Source organism: Gorilla gorilla, chromosome 2, assembly GCF_029281585.2.
Source record: "Gorilla gorilla gorilla isolate KB3781 chromosome 2, NHGRI_mGorGor1-v2.1_pri, whole genome shotgun sequence".
Taxonomy (NCBI): Eukaryota; Metazoa; Chordata; class Mammalia; order Primates; family Hominidae; genus Gorilla; species Gorilla gorilla.
This window is the reverse complement of record NC_086017.1, coordinates 132,906,198-132,928,766: the sequence shown is the minus strand read 5'-3', so window position 1 is coordinate 132,928,766 and position 22,569 is coordinate 132,906,198. Positions and strand designations below refer to the sequence as shown.

The 22,569-nt window shown below is 39.1% G+C and overlaps 1 protein-coding gene across 1 annotated transcript in view; it reads right to left on the bottom strand.

The window, feature by feature from the left end:
- Positions 1-21,774, bottom strand: part of CD86 (CD86 molecule) — a 67,019-nt gene extending 45,245 nt beyond the window's left edge. Inside the window, exon 1 of the mRNA XM_004036163.3 lies at positions 21,628-21,774. Coding sequence (XP_004036211.1) covers positions 21,628-21,641 — 14 coding nt within the window. The 5' untranslated portion in view covers positions 21,642-21,774. The remainder of the gene's footprint in view (positions 1-21,627) is intronic.
- Between the last annotated feature and the right edge of the window lie 795 nt (positions 21,775-22,569).

Here is a 22,569-nt window from a genome sequence, read left to right as displayed (position 1 = left end):
GAGCTTAAAAAGAGAGAAGCAGCACCCTCTGGGCATGCCTCCCTGATCTCTTGGAGGCTAGCTGTGTCCTGTGAAGCAGGAGACATTAAAAGTGACAAAGTGACAGTTTGTTGTTGACAGGGTTGGGGAGGCTCATCCACACAAAAGCGTGTGGTGCAAAGGAAGGGGTGTAGGTTTGGAACTGGTGGTCCGAAGTCCAGTCCTGGCTTGACCACTGGACCGTGGGCCAGTTATTGAACATGTTTGAATGTCAGTCTTCTCACTTATGAAATGTGACTCATAATCACTTCTTTGCTGCATTGTTGTGAAAAACAAAGGAAACCTTGCCTGTAAATCATGTGGCAGAGTATGCCAAGTAGTTATTTCATCTTCATTATTACTTTCCTGTTTTCTTTTCAGACTTTCCCAATTCTTACTTTGACCTTTGCACAAAGATCTCCCTTCTGTCACTACAGAGGTCTGTAAACAGGTCTGTAAAACCCTTCACCTTTCACCCAGGGCTTCTCAAACCCACAGGGCTCCCCCAGAGTCCAGGGTCTTGACTCACAGGGTCATCACTTCCTCTCAGCCATTCTATGTTCAGACCTTGGAAATTTCATCCTTCATACAGATAGATCCCACCTGGGGTTTTCCTCTGGATTTTACAATCACAGATTTTGCTGTTGTTTGAAAGGGTTCATTTGATTTTCTTATTGTGACATATGATCAATTACCCACCTATCAGAGCACAGGGGAAGTAACTCATATTTCACTTAATTTTCATGTTTCCTTCTTTTCCTTGTACTCAGCAGTCCAAATATAAGACAGGCTAAATTGAAAGGCTAGCTATCAAAATATTTGGAGTAGTATTCCCCAAACTTTCATCATTCTAGCTACTAATACCACTTCATACTCATGTAAAATCTGTTTCATTATTTATATAGTATTTTTATAACATACTTTAAGTAAATCTATTTAGAAAAAAATCTTTGTGTTAATACTAAATTAGAAAGCAGTATCATTTTCCATAAACAGATCAGTAAAAATAACATATCACACTGCGCTTTGGAGTCATAGAGACCTGTGTTCAAACCCTGCTCCACTACTTAATGCCTGTGTGTTCTTGGGGCAGTTATTTAACCTCTCTGAGCTTTGGCTTCCTCACAGAAGTAATACTAAATATCTCATAGGCATGTCATGACGGTTAAATAGCATGGCATATATATGGTGCTTAGCACAGATCCTGGCAATAGTAGGCTCTTAAAAAAACAAGTTGTTTTATTGTTTTCCCTTCCATAGCACTTCTTTAATCTGCTTATTTCAGTTCCTATTTAGAGCAGCCTCCTCCAATGCTGTAACGTAGAATGATATTAAAAGGAGTAAAGAGAGATGAATGGTGAGGCAGGCAGCAGAAATGAGGGGTGATATGGTGTCATGGAATTCTCTTATTCTCCAACTTAGCTAGAGTTGCTGGACTGTAAGGGACCTCAAAACTCATCATTCCAGTCTCTCACTCAAGCAAGGACCCCTTCAGTGTCATGACAGATGCGTGTCTAGCCTGTGCTTTCTTACTTGTGAGGTTGGGAAATTCACTATTAAAAAAGAGAGTTAACAGAAAAATGTCTTTTTTATAAATAATCCCCAAACTACTGCCACTCACTCCTCCAATCCATAAGTACCAGCTACTTGTCTCTGTCCTGTTTTCTAGAACTACCAGAACATATTATTTTATCCTTTTATATAAACCCTTCCAAATAGCTGAAAGCTGATTTTGTAAATTTTATTAACAGTCTCTTCTCTCAGCTAAATACTACAGTGTTCTCAACTGCCCCTCATGTCGATAGTCTCTAGGACCCTCACCCATTGGCAGCTCTGCCACCAGCACCCTTCTCCCTGAGTCAGTCAACCTACCTCCTAGCAGAGAAGGCTCTCAGGGCAGAACAGGCAGTGAACAAGATCACTTTTGTTAAAGAGTCAGAGATTGAATTAGCCTTTCAACAGTTGCAGGGGGTTGCTGACCACAGCTTTTTTTTTTCACATGTCAAGTCAGATCGCAACCCCCTTGCCCCATCTTGTTTGTGTGACAGGCCAGCAGTCAGCCAATCAAAATTCCTCTGACTCCCACATATGTCATCAGAGCCAAGGGTGGAGTGGGGCCAACTGTGATGGTGGTCAACAGTGTTGTCCTTGGCTGACCAGAGGCCGAGCCCAGTGGAGAAGATCAGTTCCTTGTGTTTGGTGAGGAGGAAGTTGCTGAGGTTACTTCAGAAACTGCTTTCTGTGTGGGGCTGCTTCCTCCACTGCCTCATTCTCCAACGCTCTCAGGACTGAAGAGGCCAAGGCTGCAAGTAGAAGCAACCAGAGGAGGACAGGCTACATACAGTAGCTGGTGTGTGTGGGTGTGGAAGTTGACCTCACCAAACTTCACCAGAGAGAGTCCCCTGAGGACCACACAGTCAAGATCTACTCCATGTGCCAGAGCCAGAAACCCGTGGGAGTCTAGAAACATCTGAACATTTAGCTGAGTTTTCCAATTTCAGCCATCTGTTTGTTGTTATATGGAAGTGGCCTCCTGCGGCCAGTGGTCAAGTCTAAAAGCACTCTAGGAGACGGTGCTGATGGTAGTTCTAACACAGAATAGTTTCCACAAATAATTAGAGCAGCATTATTTATTGAAACGTTAATTAGTGTTTGTTTTCTAAGCTTTCTTGATGCAGAGGTTTGTGCAAGGGGGAAAGCAGAAGACATACAAGTTCAAAGGTTCATCCAGACTTTTGTGAAAGCCCATGGAAGAGATGATACCGGTGGCTTAGAGGTGAAAGGAGAGGAAGAGAGTGCTTTTGAAGTGCAAGAAGAAGGGAGGGCAGCGGATGGTTGTCTGGGTCCTGTGAGCAGTAGAAACCCAACTGCCCCTCCATCAGTGCTCCCGAGGGGGTAGCAACCTCATGTGTGATGGCTCATGCCTAGAAAGGCAGCATGCTTTGCTCATGGGGCCCAGCATCAGTAGATATTCTCATTACCCACTGTGGCATGGGGGCAGGGAGCTGCCGGACTTCACAGACCACTGTGGGCTCAGATAGTAAGGGTGCCAATGGCAACCAGGACAGACTAGGGACGTGAGGCCCTTCCATCATTTTCCAGTTACCAGGTGAACTTCTTGAATTCTGACTGGGCTGCAGGAAAGGAAGGAGACTCCTGCATGACCCAGTTACAGTCTCTTGTTCAACTGGCAGAATTGAAGCTCACCAGTGGGATTAAGTTGAGTTAAAGGAAATTTTCAAAGTGATGATTTCATATGTACTTGGATTCATGGACAGAAATTCATATCCTATGCATAATATAATCTATGTGAGAAGGGCCAGGATTGCACTGTAAACACAGTTCCTGAATTATTCTTAATTTAGAAGTGATGCAGCTCAGGACTGGGTTGTCTTCTTACTCCCAGCCCTGCTGCACAATTGCCAATAAAGGAGGATTGTCAGCCACAGCCCCCAGGACTTGACACTCCCCTTTAATTAAACCCTGCTGAGTCCATAGTTCCCTGACATCACCTGAGAGTGAACATAAGACATTTGCAATAAATTTTTATTTTTACTGCTACTGTAAATTGTATTTTTAAAACCCTTCCTCCTTAAAGCAGAAACATGTATCAACCATTATATGAATAAAAAGACACACCAAAGATTGGGGAAAAAATATTTGCAAAAGATATATCTGATAAAGGGCTGGTATCCAAAATACACAAAGAACTCTTATAACTCAAAGATAAAAGAACAAACAGCCCAATTTAATAAGGAGCAAAAGATCTGAACATATACCTCACCAAAGAAGGTACACGGACAGCAAATAAGCATATGAAAAGATGGTCAGCATCATACCTCATTAGAGAACTGCAAATTAAAACAGTAAGATACCACTACACATCTAGTAGAATGGCTAAAATCCAAAAATCTGACAATACCAAATGCTACTGAGGATGTGGAGCAATGAGGCTTCCTGTTGCTCCACATCCTCAGCAGCATTTGGTATTGTCAGATTTTTGGATTTTACCCATTCTAGTAGATGTATAGTGACAGAGCCCTCAGAAATAAGGCCGCATATCTACAACTATCTGATCTTTGACAAACCTGAGAAAAACAAGCAATGGGGAAAGGATTCCCTATTTAATAAATGGTGCTGGGAAAACTGGCTAGCCATATGTAGAAAGCTGAAACTGGATCCCTTCCTTACACCTTATACAAAAATCAATTCAAGATGGATTAAAGACTTAAACATTAGACCTAAAACCATAAAAACCCTAGAAGAAAACCTAGGCATTACCATTCAGGACATAGGCATGGGCAAGGACTTCATGTCTAAAACACCAAAAGCAATGGCAACTAAAGCCAAAATTAACAAATGGGATCTAATTAAACTAAAGAGCTTCTGCACAGCAAAAGAAACTACCATCAGAGTGAACAGGCAACCTACAAAATGGGAGAAAATTTTCGCAACCTACTCATCTGACAAAGGGCTAATATCCAGAATCTACAATGAACTCAAACAAATTTACAAGAAAAAAACAAACAACCCCATCAAAAAGTGGGCAAAGGATATGAACAGACACTTCTCAAAAGAAGACATTTATGCAGCCAAAAGACACATGAAAAAATGCTCACCATCACTGGCCATCAGAGAAATGCAAATCAAAACCACAATGAGATACTATCTCACAACGGTTAGAATGGCAATCATTAAAAAGTCAGGAAACAACAGGTGCTGGAGAGGATGTGGAGAAATAGGAACACTTTTACACTGTTGGTGGGACTGTAAACTAGTTCAACCATTGTGGAAGTCAGTGTGGCGATTCCTCAGGGATCTAGAACTAGAAATACCATTTGACCCAGCCATCCCATTACTGGGTTTATAGCCAAAGGACTATAAATCATGCTGCTATAAAGACACATGCACACGTATGTTTATTGCGGCACTATTCACAATAGCAAAGACTTGGAACCAACCCAAATGTCCAACAATGATAGACTGGGTTAAGAAAATATGGCACATATACACCATGGAATACTATGCAGCCATAAAAAATGATGAGTTCATGTCCTTTGTAGGGACATGGATGAAATTGGAAATCATCATTCTCAGTAAACTACCGCAAGGACAAAAAACCAAACACCACATGTTCTCACTCATAGATAGGAGTTGGACAATGAGAACACATGGACACAGGAAGGGGAACATCACACTCTGGGGACTGTTGTGGGGTGGGGGGGGGGGGAGGGATAGCATTAGGAGATTTACCTCCTAATGCTAACTGATGAGTTAATGGGTGCAGCACACCAGCATGGCACATGTATACATATGTAACTAACCTGCACATTGTGCACACATACCCTAAAACTTAAAGTATAATTAAAAAAAATAAAGAAAAGAATGCAAAATGGTAAAACTACTTTGGGAGATAGTTTAGCAGTTTCTTAAAAAACTAAATATACTCTTACCATATGATCCAGCAGTCACACTTCTAGGTATATTTACTCAATTGAATTGAAGACTTATGTCCACACAAAACCTACACGTGAATATGTATAGCCACTTTATTCATAATTAGCAACTAAGATGCCCCTCAGTTGGTAAAGCTGTGGTATCTCCAGACAATGGAATATTATGTGGTAATAAATAGAAATGAGCCATCAAGATGTGAAAAGACATGGAGAAAACTTAAATTCATATTGCTTAATGAAAGAAGCCAATCTGAAAAGGGTACATACTGTATGATTCCAAAGATAGAACATTCTGGAAAAGGCAAAACTGTGGAGACAGTAAAAAGATCAGTGGTTTCCAGGGGTTGGGGAGGGGTGGGAAGGGTCAACAGGCAGAGCACAGGGGATTCTTAGGGCAGTGAAGCTATTCTATATGATACCATAATGGTGGATACATGACATTGTGTATTCGTCAAAATCCACAGAACTGTACAACCCAAAGAGAGAAACTTAATGTAAATTATGGGCTTTAAATAATAATAATAATGAAGCAACAATGGCTTAATTGTAAGAAATACATCACACTAATGCAAGATGGTAAAAATAGGGGAAATTGTGTGCCACCAAGGGAGTAGATGGGAATTCTCGTACTATGTGCTCAATTTTTTGAAAATCTAAAACTGTTCTAAAAATAAGTAAAGTCTGTTAATTAAAAAAAAACACACATGCTAACCACATACACGGATTTCTGGTAAAGTAACTAAATTAATAATGTGACATTTTAGAGGGCTGCTAGACTAGTGGGAAAGAAAATTAGCATCAATTTCACAGTCCACATGTTCACTTCCCCATGTTGCACCCTTGGAATCAAATGCTATACATAGAACGTTGCTGCAAAAAGTCTCCTTTTGTATTTCTGCCTTTTATTTTGACACTTTCTTCATTTTTCTGGTGCAGAACCCTAGACTTTTATGTCAATTCCTTAGGTAAATTAAAGAAAAGGCCCCAGTTTTCTAAGGGCCAGATCAATTTTTAAAAATAGCTTTCAGTTCCATGTTTCTGAAGGAACATTCTTAGAAATGTAATGAGTTTCTTGTTTCTTTGAGGGGCGATACCATTTTAACTTGTACTTTAAAAGCAAATTTTACATAGTTAAGCATTAGAAGTTGAGTATTTTTCTTTGTGTGAGCCAAAATTTTGCATTTATACCATACCAGTGAGTTACCGAGGTGGGGTGGGATGGACACTCACTCTCATAACCTCTAACACGTCCTCCACTCCCATCCTAGGCTGGCTTTTTCTGCCTCCCTAGCTGCCCTGGGGAATCTTCTTTTATTTACTTTCTCATGATGCAAATTCACACCTACCATTCATGCATGCTAAGGAAGAGGCAATGTGTATTGTTTTCTTGCATTCGATCAATTTCTGAACCCAGAAACTAGGACCCAGGGACACATTTTTGTCTAGATGTCTTCAAGCAAGAAGTCAGAAAGGCAAGGGACACCAAGAGGTATTTTCAGGATTCTACAAGTGAATGCAGAAGACTGTCTGTCTTCACTATCTCTCAAAATCACATGGTGGTTTCAGCAGCAAAATACACTTATTTGGATTGAAGACTGAATTTGCTTATATTAAAAGGTAGGTTCAGGAAAAAATTGTCAAAAGGGTAAGCATTAGGGTGTATGCATTTCAGAAAAAGTACCATTGTACTAGGGATAAGTATAGCCTTCAGATGTGCAGTTGCTTTAGCAGAAAGAGCAATGAGGAAGATGAGAAGGATGGACAGAGCTCAGGATAGAGCTCAGGCTAGTGACAACCGCAGCAAGTGGAGAACCAACAACCCCATACCCAGGGTCTAAGTGAGATCTCTGGTCTGATGGAGACAGGGCAGAGTGGAGTTGAGGTGTTCTGGGGCATGCCCAGAATCAGGAGCTCCTGAGAAGTGTGTGGAGGAAGGTCCATCCCTGGAGGAAGGCCACAGGGGCCAGGGGTAACCTGGACCACAGGACAGGGAAGGAAGGCTAAGCCAGAGAAGGACTGTAGTGTGGGAAACTGATGGGCTCACAACTCACCCCATGGACATGGACACTAAAGACCACAGTCTAGGGGCAAGACTACATCCAGAGCACCCCTCCTTCCTCACCTGCCTGTCGTGTATCTCAACACCTAATGGCAGGGGATGACCAAGGTTTCAGAGGTGGTGCCAGGGCTGCATAGGAACTGGCAATCACTATTGACTCTGGCAACACACAAATATGCATATTTTCATGCTTTACCTTTTTTCCTATCCATCTTCGAATCTCAGTAATTTTTCCCATTTTCCAATAACACCTTAAAATTCACAGATGTAATTGCACAATTTGGAATTTCTAGTTTTTTTTTTTTTAATTTCCTTAATTCAATTAACAAATGCTTAACTAGCTCTGACTGAATGAAGGCCTTGGACTGGTCTTGAGATCCAAGGTGAGCTAAGAAGTGTGGTCCCTGCCCTCCTAGAGACCATAGTTGAATGCAGGAGACCTACACTGATTTAATAAAGTCAAGGTACTTGCCACCAAAAGATTTTCAACATTATACAATTTCAGTTATGTATGATATCCTCATGGTTAAACACCATCTTAAGAGCATGAGGTAGATTCTAGCTAGTTGTGTAGGTTACAACTAAGAAAAGTTTTCCCCTGGTCTCTTGTTTCAGGAATAGTTTTCTCGATATATCTGTTCTCCTTCTCTTCGTATTTTAAATGGTTAGGGTGCCTGCATAAACATTTGTCATGGATAACACTGTAGAGAGGACTTCCTGGGGGAAGGATGGTCTAAGTGATTTAACTTCCTTTCCAATTTAATAATTCTGTATTCTAGTTATTCAATAGGATTTACAATCTAATCTTACAATCTCAGAACTTCTTCTGATAGGTTATACAAAAGATGGTCTATTATTTAACAAATAACATAACTATGTAACATATTTCTAATCAAATGAAATATATACAGCTGCACATTTAAAAATTAAATATCAATAAACTACCAACACCTGTGATGTCACCTTTCAGAACTCAAAGTAAACACCTGATTCCAAAACTTGTTATCTTTTCAATCTTTATCTGAGAATATTAAACCAATATTCAAAAGACTGTGATTCTGAATTTAAGTGGCCTATTTGTCTAAGGGTGTGCATTTACATATTCTGAGAAACTGTCATTTCTTTACAAAGCACATGACATTTGCCATTTTCTTTATAACCTCAGTTAGAAGAAATAAAATGAGGTAATATTCTAAACGTAAAACTTGCTTGAAGGTTAAGTTCATATTTTTTTTTCTATGTGTGCAGGGGAAGGGATATAATACATAACAAAACTAACACATTTTAACAAATGGGCAGCATATTTAATATTTAGGGAAGCATGAAGATCCGTGAAAGCACCTTATGTAAAATATTTATTGGAGTATAAATTAAATGTACACTACAAAGTAAAATAAAATAGATTGGGGTATATAGAACACAGGCAATATGACTAAACTTGTTAAAAAACAAAACCAGTGGTTTTTTAAATCAGTGATTTTTTTTTTAAAGTTTCCATTTCACAACAGAGCTGGGGACGGGGCACTGCACATTCAAAAACTTACTTCCCTGTGGCATCTTTGTGACCAAAGCAAGGCACTTAAGACTTCTCTGAACAATTAAAATGTACATTTGTCAACCTGGGCTTGTAGTTTTCAAGTCGGTGATGCAGAATCATAGAGTTGCAATTTTTGCAGCTCCCTGCTACTTCCATCACATGCTTTATCTGGAAGACTTGAAGGGTCTGCCACCACACAAAAGGCATTACTGCCTGAAAGAAATTTTCCGATAAAAGAAGGTGTCATTCTTTCTACTCTTCAGCAATGTGAGTAAGGGATGGCCTCTTTTGAAAAGTGTCTCAATTTCAGCTTTACTCAGATCTTATTTAAGATTGCAAACAATCTTAACTTGCACTAGCTGGCTACAGTTTTAATGTGAAGAGTTGGAATTTTTAAGAAGGACAGCATTTGTAAACCAATTTGATCTTTGCATTTGGTGGACTGCAGATAAAATATTGCATTTGAGTTGCATTTTCACTGTGGATGGCCTATTTGCATACAAACAAAAGAGATTATTTTTAAAAGAGATTTTCTGTGTTTTTGTTTTGGTCTCTTGGGATGACTGTGGTAAGGACGAAGGGACCAGGCCATTTTCATACCTTGGATTTTACATATTGTGTTTATGTCACCCTGTATTCTTTCTTCCTCACCATCCACTTTCAATTCATTGGTGGCCAGTTTTAGAGTCTTTGTCACCTCTTGTTTGGACGATTGATTGCAACAGCCTTGTGGCTGGCTCCCTTCATTATCGTTCATGGAAAACAATTTGATTATGAAACTTCCTTCCTTTAAAGACCCACGCCTTACTCCTCATGAGTTAGTGTTCACGCTTCTCAGCAAGACACACAAGGCCTTTCAAAGCGTGAATTCAATTTTTCTCTTCTGATTTTATCACCCAACCCATAAAACTGCCCTCACAACCCATACAACAGTTTCACTTGAACCATTCACTATTCCGTGACCATCTTCCCCACCATCCCCCACCCCTAGAACCTTTGAAAACGTTTTGCCTTCTTTACCTTTGTGGAAGCTGTTTCTTCTGCCTGCAATGTCTTCCCTGCTTTCTCTACTGCAATACTCTACTCTTCCTTGCAGATCTAGATCATGCCACAGTTGGAGCCTGAACCCTTCCCTCTTTTTTTCACCATATCTTTATCTTCCTCAGTCCCTCTTCACACTATTTATTTTTGCATTATAACAGTTTCCTCATCGTGTTAAAAATCTACTACTCATACAGTTGGCCTGCTCTGAGTTCCACAAGTTTGGGGAACGTGTTTCATTTCCCTTTTCACTCCTGGTACTTAGCATAGTAACAGGCCCAGGGTGGAGGCTCAGTTAAGTATCTGTTTATTAAAGTCAATATCTATTAACTGATTACTATGAGCTATGCACTGTGCTGGAACTCTAAGGCACCCTAAATATTTTAAATGCATTACTTCATTTAATCTTCACAATAAATATTTTTTAAAAATTTATAGGTGAGGAAACTGCCTTTCAGAGGGTTTTGGCCAGCTGCCAAAGATCACACAGCTAGTGTGACCCTCAAGCTTTTAGCAGGATATAGAATTGAATCTGTTTTCATTTCTAGCTGATAATGCTATGTGACTGCTGTTAGAATGTTGGAGAGATGTCAGTGTCCCTTTTTTGGACAGAATGCTGAGCAGCTGGGCACCTTTTGAGTAAGTTCTTAGCCTTGTCCCTGGTCACTTCTTTCTTCCTACTCTGAGCTATGCACTTGATATTTCTTCATTCGCTCTCGTATTCCTTACCCTCAGAATATGGAAACCATTCAACCTTCTAAGTGACAAAGAAACTGAGGCTCAAAGAAGGTAATAACCTGTCCAAAGTTCCTTTAATCATAGGAAATATTTTTCTTAAGGCCCCCAGAACTGAATGGTTCTTGACTGGGACCCTCAGCCAATGCCTGAAGAGTGTGTAAAGGGATTACTCTGCCTGATTGTTTGAAAATAAAATTAGAAACATTTAAGGAGCTGGGTTTCGGCTTGTTTTTCTTTTTTTCTAACTTTTCCCCTGCAACCATGAACACTTAACAAGCCAGAGAGGTCTTCTGGAAAGAGAATCTTGGGTCAGCCATAGAATGGACACATTAACTTTTCTACTGCCTGTCATCTAAACTCTCTGTTTCCTTCAAATTTACATGTCTGTATTGAGCCCCCAGTCAAGTTTCCCCCTCTCCCCCAATTCAGTTTCTTCCAACACCCAGAGATCTTGGAGAACAGAATGCAAACGGCCTTTTCCTTAGAATCTTATCTCCTCAAAGGAGTGGAATGGCTGGGTCCAGACTTACAAATAACCTTCATTTCTGGACTCCCAGTTCTCCTTGATCCATAGGTTATTCCTTCTTCCTTGTTAGGGCCTCACTTTCCAGACCAAAGCTCTTAGATTCAAGCATCTGCAACATCCAAGCAGCTCATATAAATGAGGCAGGCAGGTTGCATAGGAAGACGAGAGCTTATACACCATTGGAAGCTGGGCAGCCTCTGCCAGATTCACCAGTTGTTACCATGTGGGATTATTAGCACACTGTTACTAGATATTCTAATTCTCCAGAAGAGCTGGAAATCTAAACTTATGTGAATTCTCCAGACTTTTGAAATATTGGCAATTAATTATGATTAAGGTTTTTGTTTTGTTTTGTTGTTTTGATGACTCTCTGTCTATGGACCATTTTTAGTCCACCAGCTTTCGCTTTTCAATCTCTGGCTTTTACCTTTATCGTATGGTTGCCAGAAATTGTTTTGGACATGGCTCAACACAGCTCTCTCCAAGCTCAAATCTTTTCATCCACAAATGTTTCTTGCTGCTAGAAGTAATGTCTTCCTTCCCTGATCTGCCATAATATATAGCATGGTTGTTCATAGCTTGGCTCTGGAATCAGACTAGCATTTGGAATCCTGGTTGTGTTGTCAGCTATGTAACTAAGCGAGACTCAGTTTTCACTTATGGAAAATCAGGGATAATACTACTTACCTCCTGCAGTTATGATGATTAAATGAGATCATATATGATACAATATAGTATGCCATAATTCCTGTTAGAGGCTAAGACATATTAGCTATGGTGATATCTCTTCCCATAGAAGCTTCTAAACAGGATTTCTATCTGATTCATCTTCATCTTTCCAACATTAAATAAAACTTTATTGAATAAATTAATAGTCAAATAGTTTCAGCCCCCTACTTTCTCGCTCTGACTCACTACAGCCTGGGCCCCAATATAATAGTCCTAAAATATTCCGTTTACAATTTTCTCACTCTCTCCTGAACCTCTGATGCACTAACAGAGGTCAGAGGTAAAACTGGTGATTTATACCAAACCAGCCCCTCCAGATATTGAGCTATTATATAAATATTAGGATTTCACTGGTAAGTTTGTCTTTCTGGCTCCTCTTGAAATATAAGACTTGGCTGTTCTGAACCACATCCTTATACACAGGACAACAGAGTGGTGACCAGAAGCACTTCTTGAAATGGGGCTCGCCTGTGGGCATACACAGCTTCTGCCATTCATACGTCATGGAGCTGTACATAAACCACAGGCCTGCATCACTCACTTCTGTCATCTGAGGATCTATGTTGGCCATTCGTGGCATACGGGCTGTACCTCACTACTAGATTACTTTTCAACTTGATTTCATCCTGCTCAGCAGAGCAATGTAATTGTACTGAAGATCTGGCAATTTTAGTCAAAGAAATAACCCTATTTCCATAATCCCACCAATCAAGAGGTAACTACTATGACTATTTTGACATATTTGTTTGCTATCTTATTTTTATGCTTTTTTTTTCCTCTTGGTGCTCCCCCTTGCTCCAGCATCATCCCCACCTTAGGAGCAGCTACCCTTCGTTGTCCTGCTTTGTCAACCCTGTGTCACAACTGTCTGGTCTGGATGGTGGAGAGGCGTGGTTTATGCACTGCCTCAAAAGCTGCCTGTGAAAAGACACTTTCCCTTCCCCTTTCTCTCTTGTTTGGCTGATTCATCTGTCCTTGGATGGTTTTGCATGAGCTGACTTTTTGGAGTTGTTGGGCAGCTCCTGATCCAAGATTAAAGAACATTACTTTGTTTGTTTGTTTTGTAAACCAATATTTATGCCAAGATTTTTCTGTGCAAATATATTCTCAATTAAAACACCGGCTTCTCAATTCCTGATATGGAGCTTTCTTTCTAAAATTCTTCCTAGGCCAGGTGTGGTGGGTCACACCTATAATACTTTAGAAGGCCGAGGTGGGCAGATCACTTGAAGTCAGGAGTTTGAGACCAGCCCCATGATGAAACTGTGTCTCTACTAAAAATACAAGAAAATTAGCTGGGTGTGGTGGCGTGTCCTGAACCCGGGAGGTGAAGGCTGCAGTGAACTGAGATTGCACTACTGCACTCCAGCCTAGGTGACAAAGTGAGCGAGACTCTGTCTTAAAAAAAACAAAAACAAAAACAAAAATTCTTTCTATGTACTTACTTAGTTTTAGGAACGATTTACCAAAATAAAACACACATTCTGTGGATTATTTTCTTTACAATTCTGTATGTAGCCTTATGTTGTCTTCTCTCATTAAGGAGTCATTATTAACTTCATTTTTAACTTACTTACCTATTCTTCTACTTATTTAGGTTGATTCTTATTTTTCATTATATTAAATAATGTAATAAACATTTTGGTGCACAAATATGTTTCCGTAGCTCTTGTTATTTAACTAGCTAGATCCCTAGAGGTGAAATTATTAAAGCAAGATATATAAACATTTTTATAATTAAAAAATGGTAGTTTATATATCTTCTAGAATTAGAAGTGTAAGTTTGAATACAGTTCATGATTACTAATGAGCAAAAAATTCTTCGTAAATGAAAAGCAAACTTAGAATATTTGAAGTCCAGAAAGCGAAAAAGAAAGTTTTCATAGACAACTTCATGAAAGCACTTACGTGATTACTATTATAGAATAGAATTTTATTTTAATGATTTTGGCACCGTACCTTACATAAAATTTATTTTAGGTGGCTTTGTTGCTTGACTTTCACCTGATTCAACTGCATTCGGCATGCCCTTCTCTTATCTATAGTTAGGAGGTCTACTATAGCAACTTCTAGGTTATAGGTAAGAGTCCATCTGCTGGAAATCAATCAGAAAAGGCAGAGCTAAAGAACTCTGACAATTAAAAATATAGGAAATAATAGATTTTAAAGCAAAGAATGTGAGTCCTAAAATATCTTATATCCATAGGACTTCCTGTCCATTATAAATTGTTATATTCCTCATGGCATTGGCAAGTGCTTAGTAGCCTCATCTTACAGAGGACACTGAAGTTCAGGAAGCTGATAGGTTTCCCAAAGTGATACCACTAATAAATAGAAGATGATTTATTAAGTACTTATTATTTGATACCAACCAAACTAGCTCAAAACCCTGACATTTATCTAAGACATCATACTGCCTACAGACAAATAGGAAACAGCTACCTTCATGCTCCTATGAAACGTCACACCCTGTTATAAAAAACTCTTATAAAAAATCACCTTTGATATATTTACCACAAAACTGAAATTCTTGAGAACAGAAATCATGTTTACTCATACTCATCTTTGGTGTATTTTTAATGTTTAGCACAGTGCCTGGAACAAAGATGCTGAATGAACTGAAAAAAAATGTACTAAGGACATGGAGAAATTGGCAGTGCCCAGAATGGGTGTCTGCTTGTACAACCATTTTTAAGACTCTTGATATTGTTGACATATTGCTTTCCAGAAATGTTCTCCCCATTCATATTCCCACAATCAGTAGTATATGAAAGTATCCTCTTATTGCATACTTATTAGCATGATTACTCCCAACCCTCCCAAAATCCACATAAATTGTTAATTTGTAAAAGGAGAATATCTTGTGTTTGAATTGGCATTTTTTAAAATATTTAGTGAAGACGAACATTTTTAGTTTTTTTTTTTTTACTTTTTAAACTTTTCATTTTTAAATAATTATTGATTCAAAAGAAGTTGAAAAAATATACAGGGAAGTCCTGTGTACCTTCACCCAGCTTCCTTCAGTGGTAACATCTTGCACACACAGTTTGTGTTACGATTCACCCACTGAGGGACTTTTTTCCCCAGTTTTTTACTATTATGAATAAAGCTGGCATAAATATTCATATACTGATTTTTGCAGGAGCATAGGCTTTTATTTCTCTGGGATCAAAACCCAAGAATGCAGTTGCTGGGTCATATACTAAATGCATGTTTGATTTTATAAGAAACTGCCAAACTGTTTTCTAGAGTGGCTTGACCATTGTACATTCCCAACAAGTAATGTATGCATGATCCAGTTTCTCTGCATCCTGCCATCATTTGGTGTTGTCATTATCTTTTATTATTTTAACCATTTTTATAGGTAGGTAGTGGTTTAATTTTTTCATAAAGGCAAATGATGTTGACTCTCTTATATGGTTGTTCACCATCTGTATATTTTCTTTGGGGAAATGTCTTTTTATATCTTTTGCCCATTTTTCTGATTGGTTTGTTTGTTTTACTGTCTAATCTGATACAGGGAAATATCTCATTGGTGTTTGAATTGGCATTTCTTTAGTATTTGGTGAGAATGAACTTTTTGTCATGTTTATTTCTTTTTAAAACAATTACTGAATTATTAACTGCATTAATTGTTTTTGTCATTTCATAATTGTGGGTTTCTATTTCTAAATAGACTTAAAAAAAAGTATCAGCAATTTCATTTGTATTCATCACAGTACCTTAAACTATCAGGCTCTTGATAAAGATTTATTGTTTAGCTGGTTGAAAATAGTTGTAATATTGGGATGATAATCTAGGTTGGCCTTGATTAATCTAGGTAGTTGAGTATTTTAGGTTTATCCAGTTTTACCATTTTCTGGCGTGTATTGACTAATTGGTTCACTTAACCAAATGTTCATTCCTTTTATTTTTACTTGATGTTTTAGTGCAAATCTGATTCATTGGACACCTAATAATATAGAGCTGTGACATTAGGGTTGTTTGGCTTATCATATTCCTGCCACTACAGAAAGATTAATTTTGACTCAAAGCTTTCTAAGAAAGTGTTTTAATACTTCTCTATTCCAAACTCTAATGGTTTTTTTTCCCATTCTGTTTATTGATGTAAATTATAAATGATCCCTGAAATTCCTCTTGGGCTTGTTTTCTTCTTTATCTCACCAGATTCACCAGAGGCTTTACCTCTGCGAAGCCTCAAATCTCAACTTGCCTCTGAACTGACAATACAGAATAGAATCTGTATGTTATGTGCACTCAAAATCCAACATGTAAAATGACTGCACAAATTATTTTCTTCCAGAAATCCTTCCCAAACTAGTTTTGGGTGGGAAAAATAAAGTATTGGATTTTATTTTTGGTTAGCCTTTTTTTTTAATTTAAATTAAAATTTTTTTAGGAATGGGAGTCTCGCTATGTTGCTCAGACTGGTCTTGAAGGGAACTCCTCGCCTCAAGCCATCCTCCCACCTCCGCCTCCTGAGTCACTGGGATTACAAGCATGAGCCATTGACCTCAGCTCTGTTTAACCTTTAAAATGGAGGAAGGAAGAACTCCGGGTCTGGCTGGCTTGGCTCCAGATTATTTCCACGGACAGCAGAGGTGAGTTTACTCCAGTGAGGAGGTCTCATTTTATCACCAGACTTTCTGCAGGAGACCATCTGTGCTGCCTCCATTTTCCAAGCTCTCCAAAGTCTACTGCCTCCACTCAACTGGAAGTGTTCTGCAAAGGTCACTGAGGGCCTCTGGATTGACATTTTCAGTCATTCTCCTACTTCGCCTTTCTGCAGAATTTGACCTGTGACTACACTCTGCTTTGTGAAATGTTTCTACTCTTAATTTAAGTGATGTAATCCTGTTTTGGTTTCTTTCCCTCCTCCCTGATGCACTTATTCACAGCTTCTTTCTCTGGCTGTATGCACTCTCACCAAGTGCATTAGTTTGCTGGGGCTGTGGTAACAAAGTACCACAAACTGGGGTGGCTTAAACAACAAAAATTTATTTTTTTTCTGGAAGCCAGGAGTCCACACTTAGGGTTTCCACAGGGTTGGTTCTTTCTGAAGGTTGTGAGGAAAGAATCTGTTGCGAGCCTTTCTCCCTGGCTTGTATGTGGATGGCCGTCTTCGCCCTGTGTCTTCACACCGCTTTTCCGCTGTGTGTTTCCCTTCCTTACAATAAGCACAACAATTGTCTTGGATTAGGACCCATCCTAATGACCTCATTTAAATTTTATTATCTCTGTAAAGACCCTATCTCCAAATATGATCAAATCCTGAAGTCCTGGGAGTTAAGATTTCAACATATGAATTTTAAGGGAGCCACAATTCAACGCTTAACATGTAGTCACTGCAGTTACCTTTCATGTCACATCTCATGTGTTCAACATGGAAAGCTTGGTAAATATGCTCTTTCCATGAATGCATTCTCCTCTTTCTTGCATCCATCTCCCCACTTGATTTATTTCTTTTTTTTTTTTTTTTTTTTTTGAGACGGAGTCTCACTCTGTCACCCAGGCTGGAGTGCCGTGGTGCTATCTCAGCTCACTGCAACCTCTGCCTCCCGGGTTCAAGCTATTCTCGTGCCTCAGTCTCCCAAGTAGCTGGGACTACAGGCCCACTCGATTTCTATGACACCACTTTCCTCCTGGGCTGCTCTAGTCTCTCTAGCCCCTCCTTAGTATCTATTGTAGATTCTTCTTCCTCATCTCCCTCCTTAGATGTCAAGGTTTTCCAGGTTCTGTCCTTGGCTTCCTCTCAATCATCCATCCTCTCTGCTACTGAATTGACCCACAATGAGAATTTCAACTGTCAACCATACTTATGCAGAAGACTGTTCATGTGCATTCCAGGCCATCCCTCTTTTTTGAACTTGCACCTAAATATCTACTTGTCTGCTTGGACATCTCTATCCAGTTGCTGCACAGGCACCTCAAACTCAACATGTTAGAGAAGGAATTCACCATCTGTCTTTTCTCTCTGCCTGGCGCAAACCCACTCTGCTTCCTATACCTTCCATTTTGTGAAGGATGCCACTATGCACTTAGATCTCTCCTCCTCTCCCAGTGTCTACATCTGTCAAAAACCAAATTCTGTCAATTCTGGTGCTAAAATATCTCTTAAATGCATCCTCTCCTGTCTGATCCCACCATAACTGCCCTGGTTTCATGCCCTCACCATTTCTCCTTGGCTTACTCCAATAGTCTCCTAAATGATCTCCTTGTCACTCCAAATCAGTTTTCATTCTTCTGCCAGGGGATTTTTTTTAAAGTAAATTTTATCATGTCTCTATTTGTTTATGATTCTTCAAACTTAGGCTGTTCCTTTAGGATGATCATAGCTGGATGCCTGGACTGTGGGCTCCTTGTTCTGGCCCCACCCAGCTTCATTCTCTATTATTACTCCCCATTAGGCATCTTCTCAAAGCTATACTTAAAATTCCCCCATGCACCTAGACCCCATTTGTCTATTTAATTACCCAGGCCTTGAGACTTTAAACCACATTAACCTCCCATGAAGCCCATAGCTGGTGGCCTACAAAAGCCCCAGTGTCTCTGAGTCATCTGCTCTCTCTTGCACTAGCTCTTTGCTACAGGCTTCATTCCTGCTCCTAAGTTGACTCTCAGTTTCCTTAACTTCACCTGCCTTTCTACCATTTGGCTTCCCACTGTCATCAGTCACTCCCTGGAGGCTGGCCTTGTCCTGGCTACTGCTTGTTTTAGATCAGCTCCTCCATCCCAAAAGCACAACTTGGGGTTGTCCTGCCAGGCTCAGAGGATACTGAACATTTCTGCTGGAAAAAACCTTCCTCCATTCTGTTCTTAGTAATGCCATTAAGTGGTTGTATAATCTTGGACAAATCACTTTTCCTCTGTTTCTTAATCCAAACAGTAATAGTAATAAAAACTACTAACAATTCCTGAGTACTTAGCAGGATATGGATTATCTCATTAAAATCTCACAACTACTTTACGACATATTACCATACTCCCATTTTACAGACAAGAAACTGGGAATTACAATGGTTAAGCAACTTGTCCAAAATCACATAGCTAGGAAGTTGGGGAACTGGCATTCAAACCCCAGCAGCCTGGCTTCAATGTGTGGCCACTTAGCCACTGCACTGTCCTCCCTCTCAATATGCAACTCACCCTAGAGAGCCATGCAATCACTTCTGTAAAATAAGGGAAGAGTGCTCCAGCCTGTTCTAAATATAAAATTCTATCAGAACACGCCTTTCAAGATCTAATGAGTTATGGGTAGAGTGGGTGTATTTTGAAGAGGATTCAAGAGATGAAGAAAGATAAATGCAAAGGGCTAAAGCTCTAACTATGGAATCTCACAACTTATAAATTATCACACATCACTAGATGGTTACTTCTCTGAAAAAAACCAGCTATTTTTTTTTTCATCTTAAATATTTAACTTTATTTTTCTGCCTACAGATGGGACTCAAATTGAAAAGCACACAGTAGAAAATACAAACTACCTATATTTCTGATTAATATTGTTTGTATACATGTATCATGTATAAAAGTGATAGCACTGTTCGTTCTGCATTTTTCCCCTTTAACTAAACACATTATGAATTGTTCTACAATGGAATTTTAAATAATTACATGGTATTCCATTATGGATGTTCCATAATCAACCAATCACTTGTTTTTAAACATGTAAATTGTTTCTAAGATTTTCCTTATTAGAAACAATAGCAAGAAAAATATCCATCACGAAAACTTTACAAACATGTATTATTATATCTTAGAATAAATTCCTAAAAGGTGAATTGCTTGGTTAAAGGGCATATACATTTTAAAGGCTTTTGATATGTATCACTAGATTATTGTCCAGAAAGATGATATCACCACTAGTGCGCAACTAGGGTACAAATAATCCTCCCTTCTTAGCAAGATAGAGGATTCTTGATTGCTTACTTTTAAAACTTAATATTTATCTCTTTGATAAAGAAAAAATGATACTTCACTGTTGTTTTAATTTGCATTTATTTCATCTCTTATGAGAGCAAACATTGTTTAATGGCTATTACTGGTTCATGACCAATCTTCAGGCACTGTGAAACAAAAGGAATCTTAACAAGTTCAATATAGACAGCAGCCTATGGTTTTTTAGACCTCTGCAGACAGTGCTAGCATAATTAAGTAGCATCCCCTCTATGGTACCACAAAAATTATAAATTTTGAAATTCTTTTTTTCTTCATACAAGTATAACGCTTCAAAATTCCACTGGAGCAAAAGGAATCTTTACTGGAAAATTAAATTTTAATCTTCTGAAATAAAAGCAACAAAGCCTTTTCTCAAACCAGTAAGCACTGGGTAGATGAAAGTTACTTCGATTTTCAAAGAACAGTAATTATAAATACATAGTGACGGCCAGGTGCGCGGTGGCTCACGCCTGTAATCCCAGCACTTTGGGAGGCCGAGGTGGGCAGATCACAAGGTCAAGAGATCGAGACCATCCTGGCCAACATGGTGAAACCCCGTCTCTACTAAAAATACAAAAATTAGCCGGGCGTGGTGGCGCGCGCCTGTAGTCCCAGCTACTCAGGAGACTGAGGAAGGAGAATCGTTTGAATCCGAGAGGCGGAGGTTGCAGTGAGCTGAGACTGAGCCACTGCACTCCAGCTTGGCGACAGAGCGAGACTCTGTCTCAAAAATAAATAATTAAAAATAAATAAATAAATAAATACATAGTGACTGGCGCCAGCTGCCACCATCCAAGAGAAGGGCGGGTGTGACTCCTTCCAGGAAGTCTCCGCAGCATGGAGAAACCTTCTGGCGCACCACGAAGCGGGCAGGAAAGATTTTAGCTCTACCCCTTATGAATAGTGTGAACTTGGGCAAGTTTTTTAAGCCACAGTTACCCCATCTGTCAAAAAGAATGATGATGTCTTTCCAAAAGTCATTGTGAAGAATAAAATTCAATGAAATAACACTAGTAAAGTACCCAGCACATCATGCATGTTCAATACATGGTAACTAATTTAATCACTCTACCTCCTTCCACTATCCAACCCTGCCCAGAATCTCCCATGGCCTGACTATGACATATTAACTGAGTTTTGCATTTTCTCCTTATACCTCTTTTTTCTCTTTCTTTTTCTTGATCTCTCTCCCTCTACCTTCTCTATCTCATTCCTCCACCCTCAGACCAAACTGACCCTGGTAGACAAAAAACATATTCCCTGTTATTTGTCATTCTTATGCAGATATTTTAAAAATTCCTGATTCTTCACTAAAATCAATGACTGTAACATTCAGTATTTGAATAACAGATTTACAAAACCAAAATTAGGCACCTAAAAATATATATAACTACCACCAATGAACTGCTTTGGGCATTGCAAATAATTCTTGCCTTCATGTGACAAAGATCTTTTGTAGAAAAAGAAAGCTTCTCCACTTAGGAACTAAGTGAAGGACACACATCAAAGCACCATCTTCAACCTCAGCCTTTCACTGCAGTCACAACTCATAACTTCTCTGCAAAGAATAAGAATTATTACTCACCACTGGGGATCCATTTTGGCTGCTTCTGCTGTGACCTAATATCTGGAAATAACCCCACTCATCCGTGCATCTGTGCTAGTCCCTGTTACAGCAGCAGAGAAGCAAAGCTTTCACCCTGTGCAAGCCTTCCTCGGCAATGACTGTATACCTACCCAGCTAACTTTCTTTAAGAGAAGCTGTTCCTCTTTTCTCTACAGATTTTGACCACACTTGAGGAAGAAATTTAACCCTTTCCTTGCAGTTTAAATTCATTGACGTAGGTCTACATGTATTAAAGAATATATAATTCAGTAGCTTGAGTTCCAGACATGACGTTAAGATGAGCCTGAATAAAAAACCTCCCCTCTTGAAATTCCCTCAAAAAACCTAGAAAATAAAATAATTAGAAAGAGAAAGCAAACCTCCGCAGCAACAAAATAGAATAAAGAGGCATTCTACAGATTTTGGTAAGATAATAAAAAGTGATTTATTGTGGATGTGGATTGGGAGTGAGTAGCCACCTAACCCTGCCAATTTCCACAACCAAAGTGTGGAGAGTTTCACTGAGCTGGGGTGGGGGGTGGGAGATGGGGAGATGTTCTGTAAGGACTGCATAACCAACGAGGGCAGACAGAAGCTACTGCTTTTATTATTTCATTCCTACTATAGCCAAGGATTACATTGATGAAAGTGAATATTCTGAAACAGAAGTCTGAAAAAAAGGCAGCATTATAAAATTAATAGATGTCCCTAAGAGACAAACATATAATTAATCAAGCAGAAACTATACTAGAAGATATTTCCTCATATGAATTAAAATGGGCATCATCTAGAAACTCAAACTGTTTAGTGTATCAAAGCAAAAGTTATGAAAATCGATTCTCATCCAGACAAATCAATGTGAACATTTTAAATTCCAAAGGCAAAGCTAAAAACAAAATGAAAACAGAATGACTACAGAGA